The 26,288-nt window shown below is 40.4% G+C and overlaps 1 protein-coding gene across 4 annotated transcripts in view; it reads right to left on the reverse strand.

Moving 5' to 3' along the window:
• RASAL2 (RAS protein activator like 2) overlaps positions 1-11,240 on the reverse strand; it is a 383,167-nt gene extending 371,927 nt beyond the window's left edge. For all 4 annotated transcript variants that reach the window (XM_054461346.2, XM_054461278.2, XM_054461199.2 and 1 more), the window contains exon 1: positions 10,280-11,240. In XM_054461346.2, the coding sequence (XP_054317321.1) occupies positions 10,280-10,481 (202 nt within the window). In that variant the 5' untranslated portion in view covers positions 10,482-11,240. The remainder of the gene's footprint in view (positions 1-10,279) is intronic.
• Positions 11,241-26,288: the final 15,048 nt, after the last annotated feature.

Genomic DNA, 26,288 nt, shown 5'->3' on the forward strand with positions numbered 1-26,288 from the left:
TAGCTGAGATAAAAGTTACCGACTGTGTGCTTCTTGGAATACCTAAAACATATGTCTACATCAAGTTATTTCAGTTGGAGGGTCTGACATAATACAAATAAGGCCATGGTCATGGATTTGACCTTTAGCAGACCAATTGCTTTGAGTCTATGCTCCCGCCCTTCCCTCATTCTCTTGGAAATATGCCATTAATCAAAAGGAGTACCATTTAAACAACAACTAAGTTTTTGAAGGACAGTCTTAAAGGCATAAGGACTCGAGGCATTTAATATGTGCTAAGTAACGTTTAAGGTATTATATAAAATTTATGTAAAAAGATTTTAATACATTTAATACATTGAAAGTAGCAACACAGCAGTAGAACTTAAAATTATGAGCCATATTTCACATACTAGAGGCAGGAATTACTTTCCAGGAAGGTTTCACCAATTTGGCACTAAATCTCAGGCCTTTAAAAACATTTCATACTATTCTAGGAATTCAGCGTAAGAAAACATTCAGAAGTCTGGATCAAAGATTTGTGCACAAAGACAAATCAGTAAAGTGTTAAACTTTTTGAAAAATGTTAACATCTAAAATAGAATAATGGTTAAATAATGTTAGTCATTAAAAATTGTATTTTCATATTATAAAGTCTCAACAATAAAGCTGTGTGATACTGGTACATGAATATAAACAGACCAATAGAACAGAATAGAAAATCTTGAAATAACCCAAAATATAAATGGCAATCTTGTATAGAATAAAGAAGTCTTCTTAAATCAGTGTGAAAAAGGTGGTTTCTTCAACAAATGATGGTAGGACAACTGGAAAGCCATCTTTCAAAAAATGAAATTGGATCCACATCTCATATTTAATACCAGACTGGATCAAAGATTTGAATGTAAAAAATAAAACCAACGAAGTACTAGATAAACCAAGAGAGAATTATTTCATAACCTCAGAATAGGAAAGCCCATTCTTTTTTTTGTCCCCCAAGCGTATTTAGGTACTTCGGGTATGTAGAGGGGGAAAAAAAAAGAATGGGCTTTCCTATTCTGAGGTTATAAAATAAAGGTCCAGAGAAATTCCAGGAAAGGCCATTCTAACTATGACATAAAACCAAAAACCCATAAAAGAAAAATCCAATACATTCAATTGTGTAAGAATCATTTCTTCATAAGGGTGGGGGGAATACCATAAGAAAAATGAAAATACTGGCAACTGTTGCAGATAAAGCGTTCTTTACTTAAATACTAAGAGTTCCTTAGTATGCTTTGCTTGATATACTAATAGTTCCTACAAATCACTAAGAAAAAGATACAAGAACCCAGTAAAAATGGGCAAAAGGTTATATTTAAATGACTCAAAAATGAAAAGATGTTCAATCACGCTTAATGTAAAAGATATTAAAAAATTAAATTAAGACACCATTTTTACCTTTCAGATTGTCTGATTCAAAATTTCGTGATAATTCACTATGTGTGGGGAGACAGGCACTCTCATATATTGTGGGTGAAGTACAGCTAGGTAGGGCAATTTGGCAATATCTTTCAAAATTACAAATACACGTACCTTTGACCTAGCAATTCTATGAATTTTTCTTACAGAAATACTCATACACAAGCAAAATGGCTTATACTCAAGATCATTCACTGCAGAATCACTTGTACTAGCAAAACTTGGGGAATAATTAAATAAGTTATGATTAATTCAGGCATTATGCAGCCATAAAAAGAATGAGGGACCTCTTTACAAAATGAAAGGAAAATATATCTGAGATACATTAATAAGTGAGGGGCGGGGGGAAGGAAGAAGGAGGAATCTCAAAGTGCAGATAAAAATCAATTCTAATGGGTTATCATACATGTAAAAATAGAGAAAAATGCATACATACAGTAAAAACCTATGATATCATTCAGATATAAAGCAATTTACTGGCTCCAGACCCCCAGAACTCATGGTCAACTTCATTTGCAGGTTTGTTCTGGTCATTTCACTAACCTCACAGAAATATAACCCTGAATTTTTTGTAAACTAGATTTCTTGGACCCCACTTATGGCAGGATTTTTACATATCTATCTATCTCTACATTTGCTTCTATGCACGTGGAATAGGTATGGAAAGATACATAACAATTTCAAGTATTTATTGATTGGGAAGAGGGACCATGCCTACCGGATGGCAAGTTGTAGAGGCAGGGAGGAAGGGTAAGAGAGAGCTCATGGAATATCTTTTTATACTCTGAATTTTGGAACAAAGGAATATATTACCTATTTTTTTAAATAAATAAAAACATATTTGAAAAAAATGTGTTAATGTTTTCAATAACATGAGAAAATACATTTAAGAGAAAAAAAGTAGGATGTAAAATATATGCAGTTTGATACCAAATATGTATTAATACAAAAAAATCTGTACACAAAAAAGACTGGAATAAAACACAATAAAATATTAAAATAATAATTATCTCAGCCAGGCGTGGTAGCACACTCCTGTAGTCCCAGCTATTCGGGAGTCTGAGGTGGAGGGATCCCCCGAGCCCAGGCAATGGATATTACGTAAGCTATGATTGCACCACTGCACTCCAACCTGGGCATGAGCTATGACTGCGCCACTGCACTCCAACCTGGGCAACAGAATGAGACCCTTTCTCTAAAATATAATATTTTTTAAAAAATAATAGTTATCTCTAAGAGGTGGAATTACACATGATTTTAATTTTGGCTTTTCCTAAAATTCTAATTCTTTATGTTAAGCACAAATTATATTCATAATCAGAAAAAGGGTATTAAATTTTAATGACAGGAATCAGAGGTTAGAAATTCAAGTGGAAGGTACAAAGTTATTAGGTATTATTCAGGGTTCTAAGCATCATACATGAAATTCAAATTTCCTTCAGACATCACTTCCAATCACAGCACCAAAAAAAGTATGGATAATAAGCTTAGGAAAAATATGAAAAAAAATCTCATCTGTCCTCTGGTCTATCTCTTAAGGATTATTATGAAATTATTCTCATCCTCCTACTTTATGGATGTTTTGTCCATTTTTGTTTTCTGTTACCTAGGTAATGGTATTTCCAGCATTTCCCTTAAAAGACTGTGAAACTAACAATCTGGTATTTCTCACTGTCGAGTTTTCCTGACCTTCAGCTTGGAGAGGCCATCTCCCTAAGGGAAGGCAGCAAGATCTAGAAGCTAAATCAGGAGGCTAAGGAATCTGAGGTTAAGAGTTCCAATCCTGACAAACTGTGGAGTCTGTCTCCAATTTTGGGAATAAGCTAAACTTCCTGAGCCAGTTTCTTTAATGAGAAAACCAAAAGGATTGCTTTGAAAAATATCAAAAACTATTGACTTTAAGGTTTCATTTTAACTTTTCAGACTATTCTTCTGAATTTTGTTTTCTTATCTATGTTGAATATTTTCCCCTCACTAAATTTTCACTCTCTCAATCAATATCTATAAGTATTACCAATCCCTTACACTCAGGGATGGAGGTAAGGGGTACTTTTAGAAAGTCTGCTACAAGTGACACAATGTGAATGGAACTTGAGCAATGTTGAAGATAATTTATAGAGGGGTAAAATTACAATCAGGATCTAAATTGAACCCTTATGAGCAAAGCCAACAAAGACAATTAATTGATGTTACTAACACCTGGTAAGGGAAGGTAAAATTCAGACATCTCATATCTGAACCCAGCTGTAGAGATTAGGAAAGTGATAACTTCTGTATCATAGTCTAGCAAATGAAATATTGTTATGCCTTTAAGGGTTCAATTTTTATTTCTTTTGTTTACTGTATACTCACTAACACCACTGCAATGGGCCTCAAGACTTCTCTTTTCCCTTCTATTTGTGTACCACATTACTTCTTGATGGGTTGCCCTCTCACTATAAAATAAACTACATGAAATTTGCAAAAGGGTTTTCTACATGCTAGCCTTAAGAAGTACTTGACAGCCTTTGGGAAGAAAGGTGTTTTTACAAACATTAGACAGCAATTATCCCTCTGCCAAGACAAGGTGAAGCAATTTTAGCAGTGCCCTTAGCACACTTCAAACTCCTCCTCCTGGTTAACAAGACCAAACAACTCTCTAGTTAGTTAAAAGTTTTTCCAATAGGGAGGGACAAGGGAGCAAACAGCTGAAGTTTTTCTGAATTAACTGTCATTAGTTGAATGCTTTTTTGTGGTTCACCTACTTAAAAGGTGATCAAATCACTTTGTGCCACTGAAGAAAGCAACTGCAAAGAACAATTACATAAACCCTCTATTTCAACTTACCTCATCCTTCCTTCTAATGAAACAAAGGATCCGAAACCACTACCTTGCCACCATTTCCTTAATAATCTTGGTAAAGCCTACTATGTCATGTGAATCTCTTTTCTTTTTCTTAGCAAACCACAGAAATTTCATTCACTATAGTAGGACACACAACTGTACAACTTTTTTTTCTTTTTTTTGAGACTGAGTCTCGCTCTGTTGCCCAGGCTGGAGTGCAGTGGCACGATATCAGCTAGCTGCAACCTCTCCCTCCTGGGCTCAAGCGATTCTCGTGCCTCAGCATCCCGAGTAGCTGGGATTACAAACGTGCCACCACATCCTGCTATTATTATTATTATTTTTTTTTTGTATTTTTAGTAGAGACAAGGTTTCACCATGTTGGCCAGGCTGGTCTCAAACTCCTGACCTCAGGTGATCCGCCCACCTTGGCCTCCTAAAGTGCTGGAATTATGGGCATGAGCCACTGCGCCCGGCCCATTTTTAAAAATGTGTTCAGTAAATGTTATTATCTGAAAAAGATAAAGGATATCCACACAAACTATTCTTAAAGAGGGGTGTTCTAGAACTTTGTATTATTTATGTCTGAAGATGTGTACAGATCCTCAATTCCATATCTGCAATTCCTAAACCAAAAAAGCTCTGAAAAGCAAAAGACCGTATGCAACTTTTCTGGCAGTAAAGTCTGACCTGCACTGACATAAGGTTATTTATAGTCTTTATACCAATTGGTATGATTTTTTTTTTTTGACATAGTCTCACTCTGTCACCCAGGCTGCAGTGCAACGGCGGAATCACAGCTCACTGCAATCTCCGCCTCCCAGGTTCAAGCGATTCTCCTGCCTCAGCCTCCCAAGTAGCTGGGATTACAGGTGCATGCCACCACGTCCGGCTAATTTCTTTGTACTTTAGTAGAAACGGGGTTTTACCATGTTGGCCAGGCTGGTCTTGAACTCCTGACCTCAAGTGATCCATCTGCCTCGGCCTCCCAAAGTGCTGGGATTACAGGCGTGAGCCACTACACCCGGCCTATTCATTTGTTTAACTGCAGAAATATTAACATAACTGTCTAGTCCAAATGGTTTTGGAAAAGAGATTGTGGATGTATAATTCTATTCCTCAAAAATATTTTCACTGTTTGAAAATCAAATAGCAGTAAACCAACGTGATAGAGGACAGAACAATACTAAGATGTTATAAATGAAACTGTCTATCATCTACATTAATAGAGCATACAATTTAAATAAGACATACAAATTTTCTCTCAAAAGAAGAAAAAAGGGGGCTATTTAAAGTCACTTAAACAGTACATGCCTAGGCATTCTTAGAAGTTCTCTCTGATTTCAATGAAAAACTGTCTACTCTTAATGTGTTTTAATGTATTTGGAAATCATTGGAAACTAATACATCAACAAGCCTATGCCACATCCTAAGTACTGAACTCAAGTTTAAGATTCCAAAAATTTCTAAAATATGACTACTCAAGTGTAAAGATTCAATTAACAGTACCTGAGGAAATTAAGACATTTAAGGAACATGAACATGTTTGGGGATGTATTTTATACACACTCACTGATTTTCTTCTAGCAATACTAGCTGCAACATTTTAAATAAATTTAGAGACATAACCTCTAGAAATGTAACTTGTAAAAATCTCATCCTGTGTCTTACTTGGTGAGGCATAAGCAGTATCATATAATACAACCAGATAAGACTTCTGTCTCATCAGCCCATATTCACTTCTTGAATATGAACTTTTATTAATTCTTACCAAATTCCCACTGCCACATTTCTGGAATTATAAGGTACTTAATGAAGTATGATTAATTCCCTTTTTCTTCTGTTTGCTTAAATAGTACTAGCCCTTTGAAATTTTCCAGCAGGTCCCTATGTTGTTATCAATAAACAATGAGCTGTATACAAGCTTAATGGTAATAATGTTGATGCTATTCATTTTCTTAACAGAATATTTTACCTAATTCCTTCTGATAATATTAAAATTTAAAAGTACAAGATTTCTTGTTGATCCCTTTCTTGTGCTGATTATATTTCCCTTCTAACTCTCCAAGAGCATATCTGAGCACATACTTGCAGACCTGTCATACTGATGAGTGCAGAGCTCCACCGCAGGCAGTCCTAGAGATTGGGATCTTAAATTTCTCCCAGAGTGTCCTACACTCCCCATCCATTCATGGTAAAGTATTTAATTTTAATGTTCTCATTGTTTACCAGAAAGCACAGACAGTGAGGCTGGCTTTGCCACTCCCGTTTCCTTTCGCTATGCTGCTGAGCTTTTTCAGCCAATTGACTTTGCTTTGAGGCTATAAATATCTGAAAAATGTTCTGCATTTGATGCTCTTGGATTCTGTATCCATATTTAGCTGTTTGTGGCATGCCTTTGTTTAAGCTACTCTACCACCCATACAATCAGTCAGGTTGAGATCTGGATGGTCAAAGGACAAACAGATCAACATTCAACAGACATTGACTTACTATGAGCAAGGTACCAATCTGGCAGACAAGTTGACAATGAAGGTGATGGCAAGATAAGAATACAAAGATAAACAAGGCTCCCTGATATCAAAAATTTTATAGTCTTGACAAGGCATGGGCACAACTTATAATACTGGAATAAAACAAATGAAACATTTTACAACTAAAAGAAAATGAAGATTAGGACAGACAGCATAAATATTTTTCTCTCAGCCACATCTCAAAAATGTGCATTAGTCTGTGTTCTAAATATAGAGCCACCTATTATAAGCTCTGAACATATTCCAGAAAAGTTTTCCAAATCATGGCAATACACAAAATCCTGAGTATACGTATTATGACAATATATACATATGTGCACAATATATGTATTATCAACCAAGGAGCCAAACCTGTCAACAACAGACTCAAAACAGTGCCTAGTCTTCAAATTTTGTGACGCAAACTAATAAAATATTGTTTCTAGAAGTTCCTGTTAAGATATTCTTTGGGGGTTACTTCTGTTGTTGTTTGTTCCCATCATGATTTCAAACAGAAGTATATTGCAGGAGATGTAAACTGCACTTAATAAAGCTCCTTATTATTACCCTACCTTTAGAACCCACATGGCTATGTAGGTTAGGTCTCAAAACTGGATGAACTAGACCTCAGCAACATCCCCATACTCACCTTCCTATCTTGTGAAAACATTCCAAATAAATAAACATCTGCCTTCAATATATCTTCTTTGAAAACTCAGTTCACTGACCTTTTGATAAAACTGCTCCCCAGAATCCCCTGACAATCATGATTTAAATGCATTAAGTTAAGGGCTTGGTTAATGCCTGGCCCCAAGAGCCAGGATAAAGATTATAGGCCAACCTGCAGGTAAAATAATGAGCCAAGCCACAAATCAGACAACTTTAAAGCTAAAAGGGGCCACACATACCAATTACTCCAGATTCCACTTTTATGCTGAAACCTAGTGGCTATGAGTTAAAACTACTTGCCCAGAGTTAGACAACCAACTTGTGGCAAAGCCAGAATGAAACCAAGTTCTACATCCCCAGTTGTATACTCTAGGCTTCTAGTTGTATCCTCTAGACTAGGTTCCCAATTTGTAGATTTCCCTGAAACATGTTAGACTACACTCATCAAAGTCTCTTTCAATTTTGAGAAGAACCTAGGTGATCCAAGACAATGAAGGTTTTGAACACACAGACAAGAAACAAGAAAAACAAAACTAGTGTATTCTCCAAATTGTTTTTCTACATTCTATTACTTTTATTTCAAAGTTTTCACTTCAAAGTTTTCCAACATACACCCTGTTCATACAATAGGCAACTTAAAACTAGCTAAGGACATAGCCAAGAGTCATTCCAATAGTTCTGAAATATTTACATCGAACTAAAGACAACAAAGTAGTATCCAGGATGCCTCAGAGGAAGGAAAGTAGCAATACTAAACAATAAATAAAAACAACTTCTGGTTAATTGATAGAGAAAACAAAAAAAGTTACAATGCAGTGGAAAGCCTGCAATTGGTCACAAAAATGCAAGACATGGTATGTATATGTGTGTGTCACACACATATACATACCATGCATTTCTGTGATGTCTGATATGAAGTCTTGACATCAACTGAACTACGCAGAAAGAAAACTTCTAAGTCGTGGTCACTCTTGAACAATAAACATATATCCTGTTCAGAAGGACGAAAGAAAAAAAACATAATGTAAACTTGCTCTCACTCTCTCTCTCACACACACACACAAAATATACAATATATATTTCACAAATCAACCCCTAGGAATGGACTACAAAACAACATATTTATAGACTTTTATGTCCTTACAAACGAAGAACGATAGTTAACACTAGGTCCAGAGAACCCAGATAGTTTTGGATACTGAAATACCGAATTATCATATACACGTATTCTTAGAATAGCATGGCCCTATTTCTAACATCACACAAATAAACAGTATGCCAAAGAAGTGCGTAAAGAGAGGAGGATGATAGAATGGGAAAACGTTGTAACTACAATATACTCTAATTCATATGCACTTTCAGATTCTCATCAACCTTTGTTCTAAATGACCAGCTAAGTGGGATTAGCAGGCAGACGGAAAATCAGGCACCAAAGTTTTTAATCTAATTTGCTGAGAACAAACTGGGTGACCTTGCATCGTCTCCCACTCCTTTGCTTTAAGTCTTCCGGTACGCAGAGTAACATCAAGAAACAACCAGCAAAATACAAAGTGTTACACAAATCCTTAAGAACTGGTTATAAGAAGAATTGCTGGATTTTTATGATTAAAAGGGTCACTAGTGATGATTTAATCCAATCCACTCACTTTACAGATGAGGAATCATAAGCCAAAAATGTGACTCGATCTGCCCCAAATCCCATAGCCATTTAGTGGTAGAACTGAGGCAAGAATTTAGATCTCTGGACTCCTAGTTCTATGATCTTTGCGATGGACATGAAGTCTTCAAATCAACTGAACTATACAGAAAAAAACCTTCTAAGTCTTGGTCACTCTTGAATAGTAAGCATATACCCTGTTCAGAAAGATGAAAGAAAAAAAACGTAAGGTACTTGATCACTATAGGCTTAGATGCACAAGACTGCAGGATAACATCTTAACATTGTGTTTGATCCCAGGTGCTTCAAATTTGCCATCTTATACTCAGCCACATTACTAATGTCTTTTGTAGTCACGTGAGCTAGGCGATAAACATCTTGCCGTTTCAATATTTTGGAAAGCCACAGCTCGGTCCTGAATGCCAGGCTATAAATTCTTAAGCTATGAGTTTTCAAAACCAGCATGGTTTTAGTGCTGCCACAAGGCTCACCCTAATAGAATCTCATCATTCAGTTTTAATTAAAGAGGTGGTTACCAGGAATGCAGAAAGGGAAACTTTTAGTGTGTTCATCACTTTTAACCTGCTGAGTGGCAACCCAGTCACTTTACAACGAGATTCAGAAACAATAGTGTAATCTGAAACAATCCACACCCGTTGGAATAAGTGGTTGCTTTTAGAGAGAGTGAGGTTCAGGCAGAGGTTATAGATTAGTCTGCTCCCACCAAATACATAGTTTGTATGTTTTTTTCATTCATTAGCTTATCCTCTGCTTTTTCATAATATCTTGGTTTCCAGTCTTGCCTCATTCAACAAGAAAAAGAGACGAAAATCCATTCACTTGGTTTCATGGAGTTTTCCATCATACCTTCTTGAAGACTGATTGCCTGGCAGTTCCCTTGAAGTAATCGCCTAAGAATTACGTCTTGGATAGCCCAACTCCCGCATTAAACTTACTGCAGGTGTCTGAAGAGGTCCAAAGACCATACTGAGTCCCATCCCTGCCCAAGTGATAGTCTGAAGAAACTTGTCAGAAATGCACCCCCAGAACAAAAAGGGATGTGGGAAACTGACCTAGCACGGATGAGGACTGGGAATGAGCCTGTGACTTAGGGAATGAATTTCAGCCCAAGCAAAAATAGGAAACACCAGCCTCTAAAACGGCCTGTGGTCCTTACCGTACACCCGGACCCAGCTCTGTTGCTGGCACACGGACTCCAGAAGGATCCGATCCAACATGCCACCGGCCACGGCTCCACTGACTGGGACAACCGCGTCCAGCTCCTCCGGCGGCAGCGGCGAGTCGGACTCCAGCGCCGGGAACATCTCCGGCCAGGACAGCGCCTCCGCGGCTCCTCCGGACGACGGAGAGAGCTCCATGGTGCCCCGAGGCGGGAGGGGGACGAGGCGGCGGCTTCGGGGCTGGCTGGCGCGCGGCTCCGCGCCCTGCCTGCGGGAAGGGGAGGAGGAGAGCGCGCAGCGAGGGCAGGGACCCGAGCGGCAGCCGGCGCGGACACCTCTCACCTCCTTCCCCGTCGCCCACTGCCCGAGGCTCGGGCGCCGCAGCCCACCTGCAGCCGGCGGGCGGGACCCAGGCCGGGAGGAGGATCCAGCGTGGCCCCGACCAAGGGTGGGTCCGGGCTCAGGTGTGTGTGGGTTCCTCCCGGAGAGGACGCAGAAGAACCCGGGAGGGGAGGCTCGCCCTCCCACCTCCTCGGAGCCGCCTTCTTCAGCCCCGCCGGCGTCTCTCGCGGTCAGACCAGGCTCTGGCTGGGGATGGAGCGGGGCCGGGCAGGGCTGGGCTTGGGGGCGTCGCCGCCAGGGGCCGCCCCCTCTGACCGGCTCCCGCCGCCGCCGCCTCAGAAGCTCCGAGTGCCCGTTCCCTCAGCCTGAGGAGGGGTAGGGGGCGGTGGCCCGGTGGCCCGGGGTTCTAGCCCGCCTGTCCTCGGCCCCCACTTCTGGAATGAGCCTGCCCGCCCCCGACTCTTAGGCCACAGCTCCGGCCGCAGCTCTGGCTCCTGCTCCGCGGCGGATCGCACAAGCCCGGCAGCCGCGGCGGTGGCGGTGGCGGTGGCGGTGGTGGTGGCGGTGGCGGCGGCGGCGGCAGGCGGCATCCCAGGGTGATAGGCTGAAGCAATCGAGGGCCGAGAGCCCGGCCGCGTGTGCACTCGAGTAACGAAGCGAGGGAGGGACTGCGCCGAAGGCAGGAAAAGTCGGACACCGAATTATTCATCCGGCCTGTCCCGCCTACTTTCCAAGTAGCCTCTCTGGGAGAGCCGGGTATTGAGCGGTCCGGGTCTCTGCTGCTCAAAGTAAAGACCGTTTGAGAAGGCGGGGAGGTAAACGGATGCGGGAAATTTAAACAGAAAAGAAAGGCGCTTCCTTTCCTTCTCACACCTTTCCTATTTCTTTCTTTCTTTCTTTCTTTCTTTATGGGCCAACGTTTCTTTCTTATTGGACAAAGAGATCGAAGAAGCTGCTTTATCTTACAGTCACCCAAGGGGGAACGCCTTCTTCCTTCCCAGAGTGGAGTGGCAGTGGGTCCAGGATTCTGGGATATGCACAGGGTCTGCGCCCTGCGCCCTGTCCGCGCTGAAGCTGGACTTGTCATTGGTTTGCAACAGCATGGTGAAGAAGTGTGGTGTGGATGGATGGACGGGCCTCTCAGGCACAGGAAATACTCAAAAGCCCAGTATTAACCAAACATGTTTCTCTGTTTTGTCTTTGATCTTTGTGCAGTGTGTTGGCTTTTTTCCTTTAACGATGTCACTTGCATTTTATTTTTGGTTTATTTGTAGACTGTCTCCCTCCTTGGCCATGGCTTTACTTTTATGTCCACCCAAGGAGAGTTTCACCAGTTTAGGTTTAAGAAATTACTGACAAGTTAACAATAATAATTTCAAAATTGAACAATAATAACTTAAACCGTGCCTTGGACATAGTAGATCTCCAACAGTGTTTCTTGAATGTGGCTACCTAATGTGGAACAAGATTTTTCATAATTACATGTTGCTATTTTTAATACCTTTTGGGAGGTTCTTTAGTCCCCCCCCCCTACGTTGCACAAACAGACTGGTCTACAAGGGGTCCTGTTGGTTTTCTGGTTTTGTGGGGTCCTGGAATATTGTTTGGGCTTATTGAGAGTTAACAAGGATGTATTTTGTGAGTTTCTCCAAACTCTTATTTTGAGTAATAGTATTTCAAAGCAAGAAGTGTTTTAGAGAAAACATTCTGCCTCTTGTTTAACAGGTGAGGAAACTGAGGAAAAACCAGCTTACCTGGCAAATCAACCACAAGTGCAGATAGTTCCACAATGACTCAATGGATATTACTTCAACTTTGTTCCCTCAAGAACCTTTTGTGATTAAGCTTGTTGATTTGTGGCTTGATGGTTTACAGGAATGGCCATTTTTAATATCTAGGACCCTGCTTGCTTGCTTGCTTACTAGACTGGCTGCATAGTCGTCTTCCACGTGTAAACAATAGTGTGTGCTTTAGTGGATAAGAGATGTTGAGTGCTGAGATTGCAGGGCTCAGCACTTAGACCTAGAGCATTTTTATTTATACTAAATTAATGCCATGGTAACATAAGTTAGAGAGCAAGTGAATATGGCATCAAATGTACAAAGTTGAGTATCTCTTTACTAGTCAATGTATAAGGAATTTATTTACCCAAGCAATTATTTTAAAAACAGCATTACAAGTGGTATGTAAACATTTCCAGAATTTATTTCCACATCTGCTCTTTCAGTGGCATCATCCATTCCTGAGCTCAAGAAAAGGCCTCTGCCAACCCCCAGTAATCCTGCTTTTTTAGTAATCCTACTTTTTTTTTTTTTTTTAACTTTAAGTTCTGGGATACATGTGCAGAACGTGCAGGTTTGTTACATAGGTATACATATGCCATGGTGGTTTACTGCACCTATCAACTCGTCATCTAGGTTTTAAGCCCTGCATTGATTAGGTATTTGTCCTAATTCTCTCCCTCCCCTTTCTGCCACCCCCCGACAGGCCCCAGTATGTGATATTACCCTCCCTGTGTCCATGTGTTCTCATTGTTCAACTCCCACTTATGAGTGAGAACATGCAGAGTTTGGTTTTCTGTTGTGTTACTTTGATTAGAATGATGGCTTCCAGCTTCATCCATGTCCCTGCAAAGGACAAGAACTCATTCTTTTTTATGGCTGCATAGTATTCCATGGTGTATATGTGCCACATTGTCTTTATCCAGTCTATCATCAATGGCATTTGGGTTGGTTCCAAGTCTTTGCTATTGTAAATAGCACTGCAGTAAACATACATGTGCATGTGTCTTTATAGTAGAATGATTTATAATCCTTTGGATATATACCCAGTAATGGGATTGCTGGGTCAAATGGTATTTTGGTTCTAGATCCTTGAGGAATCTCCACAGTGTCTTCCACAATGGTTGAACTAATTTACACTCCCACCAACAGTGTAAAAGCATTCCTATTTCTCCATAGCCTTGGCAGAATCTGTTGTTTCCTGACTTTTTAATAATCACCATTCTCACTGACGTGAGGTGGTGTCTCATTGTGGTTTTGATTTGCATTTCTCTAATGACCAATGATGATGAACTTTTTTTGATATGTTTATTGGCTGAATAAATGTCTTCTTTTGAGAAGTGTCTGTTCATATCCTTTGCCCACTTTTTGATGGGGTTGTTTGTTTTTTTCTTTTAAATTTGTCTAAGTTCCTTGTAGATTCTGGATATTAGACCTTTGTCAGATGGGTAGATTGCAAAACTTTCTCCCATTCTGTAGGTTGCCTGTTCACTCTGATGATAGTTTCTTTTGCTGTGCAGAAGCTCTTTAGTTTGATTAGATCCCATTTGTCAATTTTGGCTTTTGTTGCAATTGCTTTTGGTGTTTTAGTCATGAAGTCTTTGCCCATGCCTATGTCCTGAATGGTATTGCCTAGATTTTCTTCTAGGGTTTTTATGGTTTGGGGTTTTACATTTAAGTCTTTAATCCATCTTCAATAATCCTACTTTTTAAATCCAAACCCTCCAGATACTGGTCCCTGCTTCACCTCCCTATCCTGACCCCAGACTAGCAGCAGGTCATTATCTAATTACCTAAGTAATAGTATGTCTGAAATTTATCTAATGTTCATAACTTAAAAATAAAATACTTTCACAGGCCAGTCATGGTGGCTTACACCTATAATCCTAGTGCTTTTGGAGGCTGAGGCAGGAGGAGCACTTGAGCCCCAGGAGTTTGTGACCAGCCTGGACAACATAGTGAGACCCTTATCTCTACAAAAAAATAGAAAAAAATTAACTGGGCCTGGTGGCAAACACCTGTAGTCCCAGCTACTCAGGAGGCTGAGGCAGGAGAATCACTTGAGGCCAGGAGTTTGAGACTGCAGTGAACCATAATTGCACCACTACATTCCAGCCTGGGCAACAGCATGAGACCCTGTCTCAAAAAAAAAGAAAAGAAAGAAAGAAAATACTTTCACAACCTGAACAATAATTCTGTGAGATAAGTAGAACCAGTATTTTAAAATCACCATTTAGAAAATTTAAAAAAAAATTAAGCATAGAATTGTATTAAGCAACCTACCTAAACATGGCTACTTAGGAGATTGAGATTAAAACTCAAGTCTCCTAATTTTTAATTTCATTAATAGATCTGGATTCCTGAAGAGTGTTTTTCTTTGGTGTTCTGACATTTGTAGAACCAAAAATAATATTTCATGGTTTTTGCAAATTATTATCATTTAAGAAAAATATCCCAAAAAATATTGAAGAAAAAACAAAACAAAAAAAGTTGTAAACCAATTTGCATTGCTGGGAGGCAGTTAATCCTACTTGAACTTATACCAGTGGTATCTCCCCAGAGCCAACCCAGATTTTAATGTGAAGATAAATCCTTGGCTGATGAAGTCTTAGTTAACACTGTAGTTTGCAAACAGTCCTTTATGTATGAACTACAAGAAAGCTCTCACACCCCTGCCTGCCTTCTCCCCTCCTCTTTCCTCCAGGTTTCAAGCTCCCAGAGGTGATCTACATATTTACTGTCATTGGAATTCATAACATCAAGAATCAAACCCAAGTCCCCAGAGAAGTGGGAACTAAAAATTGGGTAACTATTGAGGAGAAGAAATAATAGTTTTCCTATGTCTAAAGACAAATGCTGGCACAAATCTGAGGTTTCTAAAAGACAGAAAGAGGCCTTTGGTTCTGAATACACATTGCCAGTAATAAAGAGAAGTATACATTACCAATATTCAATAATAAGGGGAGACGAGGGTTTGGAATCTTGGCTGTCACAAAACTGAGGACCGGGTTGGGTCCAGTTTTCTTCTTCAGTCACTCGTTAGCGTGCACATGCACACACACACGCACATACACACACACACACACACGAGGTTCCCTCTTCACAAATGCTGTTAACTATTTTCTTTCCTTTTAAGGCAGGGTCTTGCTCTGTCACCCAGGCTGGAGTGCAGTGGCATGATCTTAGCTCACTGCAACCTCCACCTCCCAGGCTCAAGCAATTCTCCCACCTCAACCTCTCAAGTAGCTGGGACTACAGGTGTGCGCCACCATGCCTGGGTAATTTTGCATTTTTTGTAGAGACGGAGTTGCCCCATGTTGCCCAGGCTGGCCTCAAGCTCCTGGGCTCAAGTGATCCACCTGCCTTGACTTCCCAAAATGCTGGGATTATAGGAGTTAGCCACCGAGCCTGGCCAGCTATTTTCTTATAGCCAGTCCCTTCTAGACTATGTAGGCCCCACCTCTAAGCAGCTAATCCCCAAAACAGTAATGCAATTTTTAAACTGGTTCGCCAGCTCCTCCCTTTCAATATCCCCTCTCCTTTTAGACACGTTTATGCAGCACTCTCCTGATTATACTCTATAACACTGACTACGCCCAGTCTATCATAAGGAAGAATGCAGACATTTCCCAAGATTCTGCCATCTGTCTTCCTCTCACCTCACTCCCTAAATCCCTGGTGATCTACCCACTTCTGTGATTTCAGCTGTCACTTGGATAATGTTGACTTTGAGAAACTCGTCTCCAGCCTTATCCACAGTACTAGGGTCCTATCAGGAGTTTTTAAATGTTGAACACCTCCAACAAGATATGCTTCCTGGACTTCCAACTCAATGCATGGAAAGTGACATCTTCATGATCTCCTTACCCCTAGCCCAAACACCCTTGCCTTCTTGAATTGCCTTTTTATGTTAGTAAAACTAGTGGATTCTGTCTCAAACTTGCTTATACATGGAGTTACCTTTGAGTCCTCTCCTCCATCCTAGCTTGCATAAATCCAACCCATGCTTTGCATTTGTATTGACACCGTCCTAGCTCAGACCTAGTTAGCTTTCGCCAGCATTATTGCATTAGCTTGTTAGCTGTCCTCCTTCCCCTGCCACCTTTCCAGCTCCAATACTTTCTACTTTCTGTTTTAGGTGAATTATTCTACAGCACAGTTCAGACCAAATCACATCCAAGCTCAAAAAAACAGCTCCTTGTTGCCTACTAAGTAAAATGTATGCTTTACAGAGCTTAAAAGGGCCTTCCAAATGTAGTCCCAAACCACTGTTGCTGCCTCGCTCATTGCATGTGCTCTGCCAACCCAATAGACTCTCTGTTCTACAAATACATCCAGCACTTTCCTTGCCCCTTGCCTCTGCTTAATTGTTTCTTCCGCCTGGAATGGGACTTTTCAAGGGTCCCCATCAAATACCACTGTCCTCCTCCATCAAGTCATTCCCTATTCTCCAAGCTGGCAATTAGCCTCCTCTGAGTTCCTGTAGCATTTGTTTCTGTCTGTCTTCTGGAACCAATCATAGTATATATTATGGAATAGTCCTTTGTATAACTCTTCTTTTTTTTTTTTTTTTTTTTTAGACGGAGTCTGGCTCTGTCGCCCAGGCTGGAGTGCAGTGGCACGATCTTGGCTTACTGGAAGCTCCGCCTCCCGGGTCCACGCCATTCTCCTGCCTTAGCCTCCCGAGTAGCTGGGACTACAGGTGCCCGCCACCACACCCGGTTAATTTTTTTTTTTTTTTTTTTTTTGTATTTTTAGTAGAGACGGGGTTTCACTGTGTTAGCCAGGATGGTCTCAATCTCCTGACCTCGTGATCCAACCTCCTCGGCCTCCCAAAGTGCTGAGATTATGGGCGTGAGCCACCACGCCCGGCCTGTATAACTCTTACTATCTGCTATTAGGTTATAAGCACCTTGAGATAGAAACCTTGTTTCTCCTCCACAATGTCTTTCTAAATTAACCCCTCAATGAAACCAGAAGCCAAGAAACAAGAAATTATACTAAGGGTTTTTTCATAGATGTTTGGGGCTGCAAAAGATACTAAAATATCCGTTTAATAAGTCCAATCATGCAACTCTCATTTTCTCTCCTGCCCCTCCCCATTTTAAAAATAAACATTCCTAGGCCCAGGAAAATGACATGACTGTGCTCACAAAACTAATGATAGAGGAAGGATTAGAATTCAGATCTCCTGAATCTCAATTAATTAGCCCTATCAAAAGATTCATTCCTTTCCATCCTTTCCTGTCCTTTAAATGGATATTTTTCTTGTTAATAAAGGTTTTCTCAGCAAAGTAATTTTATTCTTTTACATATTATTTAAGCTTAAAGCATTTGTGCCATATTCCTGGCCCCACATATAATTTTAGCGAAATTATACTTATTTTTTTTAACCAAAGGACCAAACAGAGACATCAGAGAAACATCTGGTCTGATTCATCAGGGTAGCAGCAACATTGCTATTTATACACGAGCACAGCCCTATCTTTGTAGCTCTCAGCTGTTCCTCATTGCTCAGTATGTTCCCCTTTTCAACCTTGTCTGTCCCTCATCACGATAGCATCCTGCCTCCTGAGTCTTAAGCAGAATCTAATGCAATCATAGAAAATATATTTCCTACTCCCTAGAAGGGGTCTGTCTTTAAAAGGAAATATTTCTCTACTCTCTCAGTCTCGTCATTGAGGAGTATAGGACAGCAAGCCTCAAGTGGTTGGGTGGCTGCCATTCATTCCACAGCATTCTGGGTAGAAAGAAGTTGGATAGAAACCAAAGCTGTGGCATAAGTCAAGTTTGGAAGCAGGTCAGGTATAAAGGAAGTGAGCATTCTAAATGGGGAAACTGAGGTTAATGAGGAGAATTTAAGGGGCACTGATTCTCCTCATAGCAGTTAGAAACTTCATGATCTTAGGGAGTCATCAGGACCAAAGAAAGGCTTAGGAATCTTCTTAGGTTTTGTGAGTACCCTTTTATATCTGGCCCCTGTCCTCTAAGAGAAGGCCACTGTTTGTACTAACCAATGACAATATTGTTTGGAAAAGCAGTGGAACAGCCCAGAGACAGACATCTACCAGTCACTTCTGGGAAAAACTCCTCCAAAATCATGACCTCACTTCAGCATTCAACTATAGAAATGTGAAAAAAGTAAAAATACTCAGATGGAATCACAATGGCCCCTGACATAAGGGCCTAATTAAAACCTTAGAGGTCCTAAGCACTGAAAATAATAAGGTGCCTCACCCCACCTAAAAATTATTTTTGCAAAGTGTTAGGAAGAGCAACAAAGTTCTGTTTTATTTTTTCAGTGATAACCACTACGGAATTTGTTTCAGAAATGGCAGATACCAAACTCTTAAAAGTTTTGTATGTGTCTTTGTGTGTTCCTACTTTTCCAGTGCCCTAAACACCATATCTGTTGAGTAACCCAGCTCTTCTTGGAATATCCCGAGCCAACCATCTATTAACAGACACTATCTGTGAAGAGAGTAATCTTTAGAAAATTAATTTCTGTGTCTTTCTATTAACTATAGAGACACCAAGTTAGGTAACCCTAGCCAAAGAAAATGGTCACTTCCTTAGCTTTCTTGTTCTAATGAGTCCTCAAAAATGTGATTAAAAAATCAGAACTAAATGATTGTGAAGAAGAGATTTAAAAAAATTATTCCACTGTGCTCCTATTTCTCTGAAAGAAATATTACCTTTTTTTTTTTTGAGGTGGATTCTTGCTCTGTCGCCCAGGCTGGAGTGCAGTGGCACGATCTCAGCTCACTGCAAGCTCCGCCTCCTGGGTTCACGCCATTCTCCTGCCTCAGCCTCCCGAGTAGCTGGGACTACAGGCACCCGCCACCACGCCTGACCAATTTTGTGTGTGTGTGTGTGTTTTCAGTAGAGACGGGGTTTCACCGTGTTAGCCAGGATTGTCTTGATCTCCTGACCTCATGATCCGCCCTCCTCGGCCTCCCAAAGCGCTGGGATTACAGGCATGAGCCACCACGCCTGACCGAGAAATATTATCTTAATTGGTCAATACATGGAGGCTACACAACCATTTTCATTTTTCTGTCATATCTTAAAGATGTCAAGACATTGATTATAATAGCTAGAGCCTATTTAAGACTTGTGAATAAAGAAAAAATATCCAAAATATATCTTTTGTAAGCTGTTATCTAAATATGGATGAAGAATCTCTTCCTAGTGTTGATCATGATTAATTGTTAGTATTGAGAAATAAGAAACCTGGAAGGGTTTTTTTTGGTCATTTTCCCCTTAGTTTATAACAGAAAATTATTAGCAGGATAACCAGGGAGGATCTGGAAGGTTAGAAGCAAGTAGTCAGAAAGTGGGATATCAGAATCTAAGATTGCTAAGGTGTAATGTCTGAGTGATGACAAGATACAAAATGTGGTCCTAAGTGGTGGATGACTAAAGTAGATTGAAGGAGAAGGTCAGAAGGGTTAAGAAGGTACAAAAAATAAAAAGCTAAGTTAGTGGAACAGTTGTTAATACCAACTCCTAGGATGGTACTAGGAGGTAGGATAAAGATAAAAACTACTGGGGAGTTAAGTCCCCAAATTTTTGGAGAATGAAGGGAACCAAGTGGCAAAAAGGAAGAGAGGGTAGAGGGAACCCTTAAGAAAAAAATGAGCATTTACGTGAGAGTTGAAGAGTGGTGGTCTGGAAGTAGCAATGGACAGTCAGCCAAATGCTAACCCCTGCATCCCAACTCCCTCTACAGCACAACAGAACAAAGTGTGTGGGAGAATGAACAGCCTCAACTAGAGGATGTTGCAAGGCAAATCCTAGCCTTGAAGTGGGTCCCTCAATTCAAGACAAGTGAAGAGTACACTTCCAAGAAAAAATATTAAGAATGTAGAATGTCTTATTTATAATGGGATAATGGTTCCAGATGGCTCAGTGCAAAGGATGATTAAGGGGTTTGTAGTGATAGCCACAAGAGGTGAGAAAGAGGGGTTTCATAGTGATAGGCAGATGTGAGAAAGTATTGAACCATTCATTAAGGGGATGAAGGCAATAGAGAGCACAGGTGACTAGAAATATTGCCCATTCAATCAATGACTGGGGATTAGAGGAATGAGGGAGAGATGGGCTTCAAATATTATACTTTGGCTCACTGTGAAGCCTGTCACAAAGTTTTTGGAAAGGCCACAAGGACCTTGTTCTAATCTAAGCTATCTCTCTGTGTCTGGAGCTGAAGCAATGAGCCTAGTGAGGACAGGGCTCTCTCAAGGTTTGTGGCTCAATAGAGGGGTTGTTTTTCCATTTCATGAGAACTCTACACTGTAGATACCTTCATTTTATTCCAGTCGATCAGCCTTTCCTAGACTCTGTTAGTTCCGTGCTCTGCCTGGGACTAATGATTGATCATCTAAAACACACTACTCCTGGGCCAGGAGTGGTGGCTCATGCCTATAATCCCAGTACTTTGGGAGACTGAGGCCGGTGGATCATTTGAGTTCAGGAGTTTGAGACCAGCCTGGCCAACATGGCGAAACCCCATCTCTACTAAAAATACAAAAATTAGCCAGGTGCAGTGGCACATGCCTGTAATCCCAGCTATTTGGGAGGCTGAGGCATGAGAATCACTTGAGCCTGGGAGGTGGAGTTTGCAGTGAGCTAAGATTGCACCATTACATTCCAGCCTGGGTGACAGAGCAAGACCTTGTCTCAAAATAGAATTAAGTTAAATTAAATTAAAAAAATAAAATACACTAGTCCCTTCTGTTCCCTTGCACCTTGCCCACTGCATCAACTCTGTATCAGTCTCACAGTCTATTTTTCCTTCTCCTCCTTTGTTTTAGTCTGTTCTCACCCTGCTATAAAGATACTACCTGAGACTGGGTAATTTATAAAGAAAAGAAGTTTAATTGACTTACAGTTCCACATGGCTAGGGAGGCCTCAGAAAACGTACAATCATGGCGAAAGGTGAAGAGGAAGCGAGGCACATCTTACATGATGGTAGAAGAGGGAGAGAGAGAGTGCAGAGGAAACTACCACTTTTAAACCATCAGATTCTGTGAGAACTCCCTCACTATCACAAGAACAGCATGGGGGAAACTGCCACAGTGATTCAGTCACCTCCTACTATGTCCCTCCCTCAGCAAGTGGGGATTACAATTTGAGATGAGATTTGGGTGGGGACACAGAGCCAAACCATATCATCCTTCTCAAACAGTTGAGGCCTGGAGAAAATCCCATAACCTGGAGTCTTCTGCTGCTACAGATTCAACCTCAACTGGGCCCTCAAAGATTTCACCAACCCCTTAAGTTGTCTTTGATCAATTCCCTCTCCCATTCTGCTCAGTGAATAGACCAATCTTTGTCTTCCCTCCTCAAAACCTGGTCAACTCCCAACTCTCATTCTCAACAAATGTTTCCACCTCCTATTTCAAGGAGAAAAATTGAGGCACTAAGTAAGATCTCCTTCAACATCCACATCCCTCCAGTCTTTTCTTTGAGGCTCAGGGGATGAGAGCTCCCTCCTCTTTTTCAAAGGCCAGATGCTGCCACCTCTTTTAGGGCTTAAGCAATTATTTTCTCTTTTTTCCTTCAACCACACCCTCAACACTGACTCCTTTCAATTCATGTGTTCATCTCTCCCAACTAATCAAAAAGTTGACCGGGCATGGTGGCTCATGCCTGTAATCTCAGCACTTTGGGAGGCCAAAGTGAGTGGATCACTTGAGGTCAGGAGTTCGAGACCGGCCTGGCCAACATAGTGAAACCCCGTCTCTACTAAAAATACAAAAATGGCCATGCATGATGACGGGCATCTGTAATGCCAGCTACTCAGGGAGGCTGAGGCAGGAGAATCGCTTGAACCTGGGAGGTAGTGGTTGCAGTAAGCCAAGATCATGCCACTGCACTCCAGTAACATGCCACTGTACTCTGGGTAACAGAGCGAGACTCTCAGAAAAAAAAAAAAAAAAATGCTACTGACTGATGAAGTGCACTGATGTCTACAACTTTCTTTGAAATGCATCTAAAAAAATAGGCTAGATTGATGGATGGATAGATGTAGAATAAACCAAATAAAGCAAAATGCCCTTTGTGGAATCTAGGTTGTGGGTAAATGAGTGTTCACTGTACAATTCTTTCAACTTTTCTGTGTTTTTTAAAGTTGTCTTAGCTGGGCACGCTGGCTCACACCTGTAATCCCAGCTACTTGGGAGGCTGAGGCAGTAGGATAACTTGAGCCCAGGAGTTCGAGGCTGCAGTGAGCTATAACTGTGCCACTACACTCCAGTGTAGGCAAGAGAGCGAAATCCTCTTTTAAAAAATTATAATAAAAGTGTTGGGGTACACAACATTTTTGTGGGGGTGTGGCTTCCAACCCAGTATCTTCCTCAAGCCACTATCCAATCTTTCTTCCTTTCTCTACCTGAACTTTTCTAAAGCGTAGATAATACTCACTATCTTCACTACTTCCTTACCTCCCAGCCACTATTTTTCTTCAGATCTTTAAAAAAAGAGATAAAATTGTTTTGTGTCTTTATAAAATGTATATATATATTTACATATATATATCCTAGACTTTACCTTTTCCATTCAGTATTGTTTCATGATTTATCTATGTTGATACTTGTGATTCTATTCCATTCATTTTAACTGCTGTATAGTTGCATATCATATAAATAGTCCATCCAGTAGTTTACATATTCCACAGAAATGGTTGTTTCCAACTTTTTTATTGCAGACAATAAAGCAGTGATCATCTTTAAGGCACTTCTCCTTATGTGTATATGCATTTCTCTAGATATATGTTCAGAAATTGAATTGCCATGTGTAGGGAATACACATATTCAACTCTACAAATAGTTGGAAAATTGCTTTTCTTAGTGGTTGTACCAATTTACTTTCCCATCAGAAGATATAGAAATTCCTTTCTTCACGTTCTTGCCAAGATTTAGCATTATCAGATTTTTAGATTTTGCTATTCTCACATATATGAAAAGCAATCCAATGTTAATTCTGAATTTTCCTCTTTAGGAGAGAGGTTAAACATCTTTTGATATGCTATTGACAATTTGGGTTTTACTTCTCTGAATTGCCTATTCAAATTCTTTTTATTTATTTTTAATTAATTAATTTTTTTTTTTTTTGAGACTGAGTCTTGCTCTGTTGCCTAGGCTGGAGTAAAGTGGCTCAATCATGGCTCACTACAACCTTAAACTCCTGGGCTCAAGTGATCCTCCCACCTCAGCCTCCCAAGTAACTGGGACTACAGGTGTGCACCACCACACCTGGCTATTTTTAATTTTTTGTACAGATGGAGTCTTACTATGTTGACTTGGCTGGTCTCAGACTTCTGGCCTCAAGTAATCCTCCTGCCTTGGCCTCTCAAAGTGCTGGGATTACAGGCATGAGCCACTGTGCCTGGCCAATTCACATTCTTTGATAATTTTTTTTCCATTGCATTTTTGTCTTTTCCTTATTGGTTTATAAAAGTTTTCCCCGTATATATGCTGTACTCTAATCTTTTGTCAGTTTTTTGAATTGTAAACATTTTCTCCTGGTCTTTTAACATAGTTTATGGTATTTTTTCTCACATAGGAATTTGTTTTAGGCTGGGTGCAGTTGTTCATGCCTGTAATCCCAGCACTGTGGAAGGCCAAGGCAGGTGGGTGGATCACTTGAGCGCAGGAGTTCAAGACCAGCCTGGGCAACATAGCAAAACCCTATTAAAAATACAAAAAAATTAGCCTGGTGTGGTGGCATGTGCCTGTAGTCCCAGCCACTAGGGAAGCTGAGGTGGGAGGATGGCTTCAGCCTGGGAAGTGGAGGTTATAGTGAGCTGACATTGCACCACTGCACTCCAGCCTAGGCAACAGAGTGAAGAGTGAGACCCTGTCTCACAAGAAGGAAGGAACGAAGGAAAGGAGGAAGGGAAGAAAGGAGGGAGGGAGGGAGGGAGAGAGGGAAGGAAATTTTAATTTATCATCTTTATGTTCATTTATGATGTAAGTTTTTCATGCCTTAAAATTGCCTTCCCTACTCCAAAGTTACAAATGTATTCTCCTCTACTGTATTCCAAAAGCCTTATTATTCTGCCTTTCACATTGAAAAGTTTAATCCATCTGATATGTATGTAGTGAGAAAGATCTAATTTTTCTCTATATGGATAACTAATTGACCTAGCACCACTTATTGAATAGTCCAGCTATTTCCTGCTGCTTTGTATGTTCTATCACATACCAAGCTCTCCTATGTGTTGCTCTCTGTTCCGTTGAACTTTATATTTATTTATTCTCTAATACCATACCATCTTAATTCCTTCCCATTCTTATTTTCCTTTTTCAAATTTGTTTTGCCTATTCTTGGCCCTGAAGTCTTCGATGGGCATTTTATAATCAAATGTCAAACTCCACAAAGCACTCATTGAGATTCTGATTACAAAATGTTAAATGTATACATTAATTAGGGACAATTACCTGGTTATAATATTGAGTTTCCCTTCAAGAACATGATATATTTCTTCTATTTTGTATTCATTGATAAAATCTCATATTTTTTTTCCATATAAGTCTTAGACATATTTTGTTAAATGTATTTCTGGGTACATTATGGCTTTTGTTGGGACTGCAATTTAGATATTCTTATTATATTTTCTAATTGGTTATTGCTGTCATAGAAAAACACTATTTTTGTTTTGTTTTGTTTTATTTTATTTTATTTTATTTTATTTTGAGACAGAGTCTTTCTGCAATGCCCAGGCTGGAGTGCAATGGTGTGATCTCAGCTCACTGCAGCCTCCGCCTCCTGGGATCAAGTGATTCTCCTCCCCCAGCCTCCTGGGTAGCTGGGACTACATGCGTGCACCACCACGCCCAGCTGATTTTTGTGTTTTTAGTAGAGATGGGTTTTCACCATACTGGCCGGGCTGGTCTCAAACACCTGAGCTCAAGTGATCCGCCCACCTTGGCCTTCCAAAGTGCTGGAATTACAGGCGTGAGCCACCGTGCTAGGCTGAAAAACACTACTGATTCTTGAACATTGGCTTTGTGTCCATCAACCTTGAAGAACTCTCTTAGAAGTATTGATAGGCTGGGCACAGTGGCACACACCTGTAATCTTAGTATTTTGGGAGGCCGAGGTGGATGGATCACAAGGTCAAGAAATAGAGACCATCCTGGCCAACATGGTGAAATCCTGTCTCTATTAAAAATACAAAAATTAGCCAGGTGTGGTGGTATGTGCCTCTAATCCCAGCTACTCAGGAGGCTGAGGCAGGAGAATCACTTGAACCTGGGAGGTGGAGGCTGCAGTGAGCCAAGATTGCACCACTGTGCTTCAGCCTGGTTTCAGAGCGAGAGTCTGTCTGAAAAAAAAAAAAAAAAAAAGTATTGATAAAATGTCAAAAGATTGTCTTGAATATCCTCTGTAGACAATTATATTATTTTCATATAATTATTATTTTATTTATATCTTTTCAATTCCTATGCTTTTATTTCTTATCTTATTGCATTATTTAGGACCCCCAGAACAATGTGGAATGGATACAATACCATGTCTTGTTCTTGACTTTGAAGAAAATGTTTCCATTTTTTTCACCATTAAGTAGAATATTTGCTGTAGGTTTTTGATATTTAGGATGATCTGATCTATTTCTGGTTTTCTAAGAAGAATATTTTAAAATAAATGAGGGCCTGGCATGGTGGCTCACGCCTGTAATCCTAGCACTTTGGGAGACCAGGGCGGGTGGATCACGAGGTCAGGGGATCAAGACCAGCCTGGCCAACATGGTGAAACCCCATCTCTACTAAAAATACAAATATCAGCCGGGCGTGGTGCTGCGTATCTGTAATCCCAGCTACTCGGGAGGCTGAGGCAGGAGAATCGCTTGAAGCTGGGAGGTGTAGGTTGAAG

This window comes from Pongo pygmaeus, chromosome 1, assembly GCF_028885625.2.
Source record: "Pongo pygmaeus isolate AG05252 chromosome 1, NHGRI_mPonPyg2-v2.0_pri, whole genome shotgun sequence".
Lineage (NCBI taxonomy): Eukaryota > Metazoa > Chordata > Mammalia > Primates > Hominidae > Pongo > Pongo pygmaeus.